General features: G+C 36.6%; 1 protein-coding gene across 1 annotated transcript; it reads right to left on the reverse strand.

Annotated features, from left to right (window-relative positions):
- LOC129448197 (gamma-aminobutyric acid type B receptor subunit 2) lies at positions 1 to 9,425 on the reverse strand. The gene is made up of 19 exons (XM_055210387.2): positions 8,476 to 9,425; positions 8,228 to 8,365; positions 7,972 to 8,142; positions 7,395 to 7,499; positions 7,150 to 7,215; positions 6,763 to 6,951; positions 6,257 to 6,496; positions 6,094 to 6,154; positions 5,936 to 6,013; positions 5,592 to 5,742; positions 5,323 to 5,455; positions 5,113 to 5,220; positions 3,875 to 3,994; positions 3,656 to 3,766; positions 3,056 to 3,280; positions 2,760 to 2,981; positions 2,428 to 2,524; positions 2,176 to 2,254; positions 1 to 1,994 (listed from the first exon to the last, which is right to left on the reverse strand). The coding sequence occupies exons 1-19, from the start codon at positions 8,719 to 8,721 to the stop codon at positions 1,889 to 1,891; spliced, it is 2,646 nt and encodes an 881-aa protein (XP_055066362.2). The 5' UTR covers positions 8,722 to 9,425; the 3' UTR covers positions 1 to 1,888.

Below are 9,425 nucleotides of genomic sequence, written 5' to 3' on the forward strand. Positions count from 1 at the left end.
ATGGATAATAAATTATTGTGTTATAAAGTGTCATGACCTGATCTCTCTATTTCTTGTCCTATCCGAGTTTGAGAGATTAGGTTGTGACAGTACGTGTCTGCCCTGAGAGAGTTGTGTGACATGCCCTTCCGCGGTCCACGTTTCTCTCAGGGTTCGTGAATTGTTTCCCGCTCCCTTATGTTTGATTAGCTTCAGGTGTTTGTTGTTTAGATATCCCTATTTAATGTCCTTCTGTCCTGTCCTTCGTGCGTTGGTATTATTCTATGTTCCTTGCCAAAGTTCCCAGTGTTATTCCTGTTCCTAGTGTTTATTCCTGTTCCTAGTCTTATGTAAGTTTATGTAGTTAGTGTTTCCAGTGTTTATGTTAATCAGTTTAGTTCTTGTGTTTATCATTGTACTGTTTTACCCCCTCGTGGGTGTTTTGGTTTTTATATTTAATTATTCTTTATTTAAGTCTGCGTTTGGGTTTTCCTGTCTTCCCCGTGTACCGTGTCGTGACATAAAGTCATTTATATTTTTTCATTACATTCACAATTTAATTTTATTTGATATAGGCTATTCAGTTTACAGGCTATTTGACTTTGCTCGACCTGATTTTGCCAAGTGGGAGATGTTCTCAGGGCAAAAAGATTGTGTTGACCCAAGGAAACCTTAACCCACCCGAACCTAAACATAAATGAACCCTAAAGTCAGACATAAATGATAAGTGATAAACACTGGTCTAGAAACAGCTAACCTGGTTGTAGGCATAAAATTAAAACAAATTCTACACTTTTTTCTAAAATTCGAATCGTTGATTGAAATGTTCTCCCAGGATCAATATAATGTTGCCCTGAGGACATCGACCACTTGGCAAAATCAGAAGAGCAGGTACGGCTCAAGGTCTAAATCTCTTTCAAAGGTCATGTTGTTCAATTGGCAAAACCAATCAAAAGTGACAAAACCTGGAAATTTGAAACCAAACTGAGAGATATAACAGACATGGGAATGAGCTGGGCACAAACTTATGCAGGATAAATGTATCAACCCTTATTACACAAGGTTAACTTTAAAGACAATCTCCTGCAAATTTGTAAAAAGTTTTAAAGTTTTAACCTGTCTAACTCCATTGTTTGGATCATGTAGCTATGATGGACAATTTTTGCACATACGCCAAGATCTTCATGGATTGATGGATCAAACTGATCTACTTTAACAAACATGGTGTCAGCCACTGAACAAAACGCTACATCATGTTTCAGCTATATGATCGTATGCTTGTGTTATAACTGCAGTAAAGCAAAAACAGTCTAACAGTTATTGGATATAAGAGATCATGAACCAGTGAATAAAGCTTTAGTCAGAACATAAAGCCAAAACTTAATTGGTCATACCTATAAAGCAGTTTTTTTTTAAACAGAGATAAAGCAAATGTCCAGAAAATGTAAACTAAATATAGGAAAGTACATTTTAAAGTATTTCCTTTTGAAAAGATTGATAGATTTGCCCCTTTGTACACCAAAATATGCATTTGTTAGACAAAAGTTAATTTTAAACAGTATGCAGTAGTCACAATTGAATGTATTGTATTTTGTATTTGGAGCTCTACTACCTGCTTAGATGTTTGTTAGATGATACAATTACACACTTACATGTCACTTGACCATGCACTTGACAGTGTCCTATGTGCCTATCTATTTAAGGGAGATTTTGACTGCTTTTCGACATTGGATAGTTGTATTAATTTGACTTTGATGCAATACATTTGTTTTTCCATCCACATGTCTTAGGACTTTAATAGTTGATAAGAACTATAATTGAAATGTCCATGTGTGTTACTGTGTAAACAGCATACAGTTCATGGTCCTGGCGCCAACAGTCCACATGTTTGGGGCATTAATGTATGCTGTCAAATATCAAAGGAGCTATCTAAAGGACTGGAGTTCACTCCTCCAATGTAAGGTAAGTAGGCATGATGAAGAATGGGCAACTGCAGAGAGAGTCTGCGCTGAATGCTGTGAACCAACAAAATGATCCAAATCATTTTCATATAAAATCAACAAAAGCCAGCAAACTTGTTTTTTTAGATTTTAAACCTGTGTACATATTTTGGTCAAAACTACCTAAAATTTGTGGAAGTTTTAGTACTATCATTAGGATTATGTGGAAGAAATGCGAGAGACATATGAAACTCACTGTTCAGGAGAGTTGATGTCCTCTAGTCCGTTCCTGTTGCAGTTGGATCTCTCAGACACAGTTAGACATTTGTTCTTGCCTGAAAAGACACAAGAGATAAACAAAAAGAGACAAATACAAAGTTTACAAAAGTCCACAACTATTTATTGATGCTAAATCAATCTTACATTTTATCAGTAAATTGAATTTCCATTTAAACATTGATTTATAAAAACTGCATTTGCACATGGGCATTGTCAATTATTTTCCAACCTGCGTTGTGCACAGAACTTCTGATGATGAGATCCTCTAGATGGTGAGGACTTAATACATTCAGTCGCCTGGTCAAATACTCCAATTCAGAATCCAACTGCAGGTGGTCAGAATGAGATAAAAACAAAAATGTGAGCAAAATAAAAAAAGACTCATTTTGCCCCCTTTTTGGATAGATTTTCCATTGTATTTCCATTATCCATAGTTATTGTGTTTTGAACACATATCTTTACACATTGATACTATTCTCAAATTGAATATGTTTCAATAAGTTTAGTATGCATAAGTGGGCATCTGCTAACAACTGCATGGTAAAGCAAAAAGCGTCTCACTTTATTCATGTGTTGTTGGAACTGTAAGTTATCTGACAGTAGAATGTCAATGGTGCTTGAGATGTTTTGCTTGATATCAGGTATACAGTCAACTGTTCCTGAGTTCTTCATAGCTTCCTTTTCTTTACAGTGCGGTTCATTGTCCTGTTCAATCTCACTGCGCCACTGGGTGAGATGAAATCTTCTTGACAAGGATGCAGGACCCATCCTTATGATGATAATCTGTCACATTAGATTAGATCAATATGGAAACATATAGACAGAATAACAGACGGACAGAGAGACAGATTTCATACCTTTGGAACAAACACCAAGCACAGAGTGCTGGAGCAACATGTGATGATCACAAGGGCAACAATGCAGAATTTCACATTTGGTTGATCCTGGAACAGCATGGACGCACATATACCAATAAGAATCACTGGGCCCGACATAAACGCACTGATTCGGATGCCCCTGCTGTCACTTACAGCAGGAACCTTTGCATGACGTGTTGTCCAGGCTAGGAAACAAATACTCAGCTGGAGGAAAGACACGCAAACACATTCAAGTAATATCTGGGTTACATGTGTGCGTCTTATATATAATAATCACACTTTACTTCAAGATTATTATCATATCATTTTTCCACATATTTAAAACTTTACAACTTAGGATAATTTTACTAAGATTTGGCATAATATTCAATTCAATTGCATTTAAAAGCCATTTGAATTTCATTATATAATGTAATATGCTTGCAAGTCGAGATTGTGGCTAAAATTCACATTGAATGCACACAATGATCAAATTTTTTTTTTAAATGTGCTCAAAATCACCCCAACCACTCCATTTTTGTCAAATGCAATACAATTGGTTTGAACTATGTTAAAATAAATATACATATCATATCATACCAGGAGTATCCCTTTATAACCATAGAATGCAGCCATCCAGAAACCCATGTATGCATTTTCACAGTGCTCTGAAAAGGGCTGTATGGAGAAATCTTGCTCATGGGGGTCAGGCTAAAACAGAGAGAAATATAGAGACCGAAATACTCAGCAAAGAACTATAAACTGCCCGTTTTCAAAGACAAGATAAAAGACATGTCTTTAAAAAAAAGTTTTTCTCACCTGTATATGATACTCCTTTACTGTCCTCCTTAAAGGATCCAAAATTTGCATACAAATTAACAAACTCATGTCCAACAGAAAGAACATAACTAACAGAGTCAACCCATAGTCCTTTGTAATCTGATGACGTCCAACAAAGAGAAATACAAATAAGAGACAGAATAAAATAAGACTTTTATGAGCTTTTCAATGCATTGCATCAGATATCCTGCTATTCTAAGCTTCTAGGCTGTATTGTTTCTATGATGCTCTGGGTGGTAGCTGAGCATTAGTCTGTAGTTGCAGGCAGTTGCTGGTATTTCTCAGATGATTTAGGTGGTTGCTAGAGTGTTATACCCATCCGCTGGTTAGTATGTTGCATTCTGTACTAAATGTTTGCCAGGCAACTTAAAACTTAATCTTTCATCTAGGGAGATAAAAATAAATTTAAAGTTTGTACAAAACAATATGGCATTTTATCAGCCCAAAAAGGTTGTCACTAAAGCGATACCCTTTCGAAAAGTATACATTTGCACCTAAAATGTGCATAGTTGTACCTCATTGGTACATATATGCAGTGTTGGTGGTAACGCATTACAAGTAATGTGCATTACGTAATAATATTACTTTCTGAAGTAACGAGTAAAGTTACGCATTACTTTATAAATGTACAAATTAATATTATAGTTACTTTTTAAGTAATGCGAGTTCCTTTTCTGTTTAACTAATTTGATTTAAAAACAGCACAACTTACTGAATTAAACTGAATGTAATCACACAGAATTATGCACTATATGCGTGCGCGTCTGAACAGTTTGAGTCCAAAACGGAGATGGCAGGCCAGAGCTTGATATTTTTGCGATGGAAATGTGCAATTTCTGAATGCTAAACTTCTCAGTCATAAAAAACATGTGCAAGGCCTGAAAAAGATCAAGCATCAGCCAAGTAAGAAAAAGTAACACAAAAGTAACTTAAAAGTAACAGAAGCATTACTTTCCATGAAAAGTAACTACGTAATGCAATTAGTTACTATTTTGGGAAGAAACTTAATATTGTAATGCATTACTTTTCAAACACTGCATACACTGTATGTACCTAATAAGTACATATTAGTGCCTTTTAAAAAGATACCCTCCCAGTGACAGCTTTGTACCATTTTTTTCTGAGACTGTAATGTATACCTTCTAGTTACAGATTTGTTTCTCTCACTGGCATATAAAGCCAGCTTGTTTCCTACAGAAAACACAAATCTTTCCTACCCTTTTTTCTATTCTGTTATTTTTGAAGATAGCATGAATTCTCAATGTTTTTGCAAACATGGTTCCAAAAGCTGCTGTATATCCAATAGATAGAAGCCATAGTTGGACCTGTAAAACAGCATGCCAAACATTATTAAATAAAATATACTGTATGAAAAGAATTATACAAAAACAGTTGAAACTACAATGAACCAATACATGAGGACTCACAGAGCAGGAAGCTTCAAACGCTCCATCAGAAATATAAGAACCATCCAGCCCCAAAAAGAAGATGCAGAAATAAGAGAAAACTGAACCAATGATAATCACAGTAGTTAAGACAGGGCTGGACATGCTAAGAGACCTGTGAATGACAAAAGCATACAATGCAACGAATGTACAGTATTATCATGGTGGAATACTTTTAAAAAAACAGAAACATTTTAATTTTAATGTATGAATGAATGCAAAAAATAAGCACTATAATCAACATGGCTTACCAATGATTGCGGTTTTTCACATTGAAGAATAAGAGGCAACAAGCTGTAAGAACACCTAAGATAGATATAGATGTTATGATACTGTACAGAAATATACTGATGTGTTTTCTTTGATGGTACACATAAGTTCGGTCCTTTGTGGGTCCAGCGCCTGTAGAGAGCAAATGCATGTGGTTCATTTTACATATCACACAAGTCATACTGTTAATGTACTTATTATAGTGAAGTTCAAAATATCTTTAGGAAAATAATAGAATAAAAGAACTGCAATTATTCAAGCTGCAATTACCAAGCATCCAAATTTCCATCTCAACTTAAACACATTTGTTATTTTGTACACTTACCATGGAATTGGACCGGACTGATGAACTCTAGTTCACCTGTAATGGCTTTATATTTTCCAATCTTTACAGCCTTTCCATCTGTGGAAGCAATAATGTGCTCAAAAATAATAAAAACATTGTAAAGAAAAACAAGATTTCTCAAATAAATGATTCTCTACCTTGAAACTGCGCAAACTGCACATTGGCCACTCTCTCACCTCTCTGAAACATAACCTGTCCCTACACAACAGGTTTAAACAATTTTATATTTTAATGTGAATGCCAAATGAATGATTGTAAATGTGAACATATAAATGAAGAATTGTAAAACTTTGTACATACTGTCACACCAAAGAAGTTGATCTTGTCGATGGCCTCCAGAATCATCTGACTCATTTCTTGGTCAGTGACGGTAAAGTTGCGATAGATGCTATATCTTTCTCTGTACCTCACGGTCTCCATGACTCTTGTCAAAACTTTGGCAATCACCCATGTACCATCATACGCAAAGCCATGAAATTTGCTTGCACCCAGACGTTTCAATTGCTGCTTATTGTAGTCCATCTCATACTCCTGAGGTGTCTGAGCAGAAATACACAGAGATACTGTAAGCAGAAGTTTGAATGTTTTGCATTGTAGAAACTAAAGCCTCATTAACTCAGTTAACTGGCTGAGCAATATGCTAGCACACCAAGGTCATAGGTTTAATTCCCAAGACATGCATTTAAATTTCACTCTGATGCATTAGAAGAATATTAAAAATACTGTGGGCAGACCATGTGAACATGTGAAAGTGAGACTACCGCAAAATAAGCCACCCATACACAAAAATTTAAATGCAAACATACCCTACCAGAAATCCCTCTGATGTGGCTGGAGCTAAGGGTCTCAAAATCAGCACTGATGGACCCCTCCAAAGCAGTCTGTATGTTAGTATCAGTACAGTTTTTGAGGCTGGTAATAGTCCACCAGTTGCCTTGAGTCCAGTCCGGTAGGATCCACTGGTACTTCTGACCATACATGCTGAAATTATACACCTGTGACACAACATTACGCTCAATACTAACAACTAATTGTAGAAATGTGTTTTTTACATCAAATATTGTTACTGAGAAAACGTTTGGTGAAGCATGTGACAGACAGTAAATACAATCTGTTACTATTATCTTTCAATGATTTTTTCACTGTACCACAGAAGACTTATGTCAGTTTAATTCAATTGTAAACATACTTACACAGCATAGGACTTCAGCAGCCATGCTCACATCGAAATGAGTGATCACTATTCTCACATCACTTTCCTATAAACAAACAAAAACAGGAAAATACTGTTACCTTCCCACGTGAGAAAGTGTTATAGTATACTGTGGAATTTATACTGTGGTATAACACAGAATAGTATTATGCAATGTCAGTATTACAAAATCTATTCATATCTTAAATTCTTAGTTAATTTATTAAGTGTGTGCCTTACATATACCTTTAGTTGTTGTATACTTTTACATGGGTCTACAGAGAAGCTCTCTGCTGCCACCAATTGGATGTCAGCAACCTCCAACAGATGTCGGCTCAAGTCTCTTTGTACCTTTAGAGGAGCAGGTGAGAATACACCAATTCATTCATGCTCACATAAACTATAAACTATAAACGTACTTGATGTGATTTAACCTGGTGAAAATGTTCCTTAATCAATATCAACAATAACAAGAAGAATATAGTAAATGTGTAAGCATATATGTGTTACTTTTGCCTTGTTAAAGGCGGGGTGCATGATATCTGAAATCCAATATTGACATTTAAAATCACCTAAACAAACACACCCCTACCCCAATAGAATCTGGACCATGTTTTTGATAGACACATACGCAACGATGTCGGTTAGTAGACACACCTTTTATTGCTGATTGGCTACAAGTGTGTTTTGGTACTCGGACTGACTCCCTTTTCCAAAGTGTTTTTCAAAAATCATGCACCCCCCCCCCCCCCCCTTTAAACTAATCTTAACAATTATTTATCCACATTTTTCAACAAAAGATATTGTGTCTTATTGAGATTACCTCTGTAAACTTCTGCTCATTTTGTGTCAAAGTACCAACTCTGTTCCATCCGTAGTGTCTGAGAAACCTCACCAGTGCCAAGTTGACTGCGCTGTCCGATGGAACCACATGGAAGAAGTTTGGAAACCGTCTTTTGTTTGCCAGTGAAGGTGCTGTTACTGCAAACGACAGCTGGAAAACAAATCAAATCAAACTTAAATTATGGACTAAATCAAGACTGAATCAAAATAAGTGATTGTAATAAATAATTAAATACCTGCGCAAGGTTCCAGGCCTCCAATGACTGGGCTATGAGGGATGTGACTGATGGACACACCCCTCCAAAGATCATGAGAGGTTTGGGGCCATAGAATGTGGCGTCAAAGAACGCTTTGAGTGCTTTGGCATTATTACACTAAAAACAAAAACAGCGGCTAACACTGTAATGCCGATGCACAATAGTCGTTAACATTAGGCTATATAAGCAACTAATTTTTACAGAAGAATGGAGATCTGCTGTGTTACCTCAGAGTCTGTGAGATGAAGCTGAAGCTCATAGTTGCCTAAAGGAGGTGGCTGCTCACTCAAATGCTGCAGTGCCAGTTGAACAGCAGGTAAAACTTCTGCTGTAATGTTGTCTTTTCCTGGTTCTCCATTGACTGGCATAATCCATAAAACTGGCAGCTGGTGTCGCACCAAACAATAGCACGATGGCTCTTGAGTCAGAGCCCAGAAAGTTATAAAATTCAACAACTTCCACCAATACTCCATACTTCCAGTTCAAAATCAGGTCCGTCCCTGAAGAGTAACCATCTTTAAAATTTGTTGCGCCCTTGTGCGAGGCAGAATGTGTTAGTTTCTTTTATTCTAAAGTCTTATCTGTTGTAACATATGAGAGCTTTTCACTCCACCACAGGGATAAAGGGATAAGGACTGATTGCTGACATCTGTTGCGGTACACTAAATCCTTAAAAGAGGTGAAATCCCTACCACACACATCTCAGGAGACTCAGGTTCTCCTAATGCCCCCTCTACAGGCCTTTTGCACACATTTTAGATTAACAAATTATAAACACATGGCATTTTTTTGACCACTTGTTGAAGTCCATGTATAGTTTGATATTAAATGTGTTCTCAGTTTGTCACACCTCAGACAAATGTGAAATTAACCACCCAGCCAAATTTGAATGATAAAAAATGGCAAGTAATAAAATAAGTTATCCAAATCATTTAAAAAACTGGCAGGATTTTCAGCTCTCAGACGCTGGGGGCGTGTCCTTTGTTGGTGCGGAATCCACACCCACTCACGGGAAAGCTGCCGACTCTCAACTTTCTTTTTTGACCTTGTGATTTTTTAATTTGTGTATTTATTTTTTAATTAAACTCCAGACTGCCGACTCTCAACTTTCAAATAGAGTGCGGCAGGGATGACGTGTTTTTGTGGGCCAACCGGGAGTTAGCGGGAGTAAGTGTAA

Source organism: Misgurnus anguillicaudatus, chromosome 10 (genome assembly GCF_027580225.2).
Source record: "Misgurnus anguillicaudatus chromosome 10, ASM2758022v2, whole genome shotgun sequence".
Classification (NCBI taxonomy): domain Eukaryota; kingdom Metazoa; phylum Chordata; class Actinopteri; order Cypriniformes; family Cobitidae; genus Misgurnus; species Misgurnus anguillicaudatus.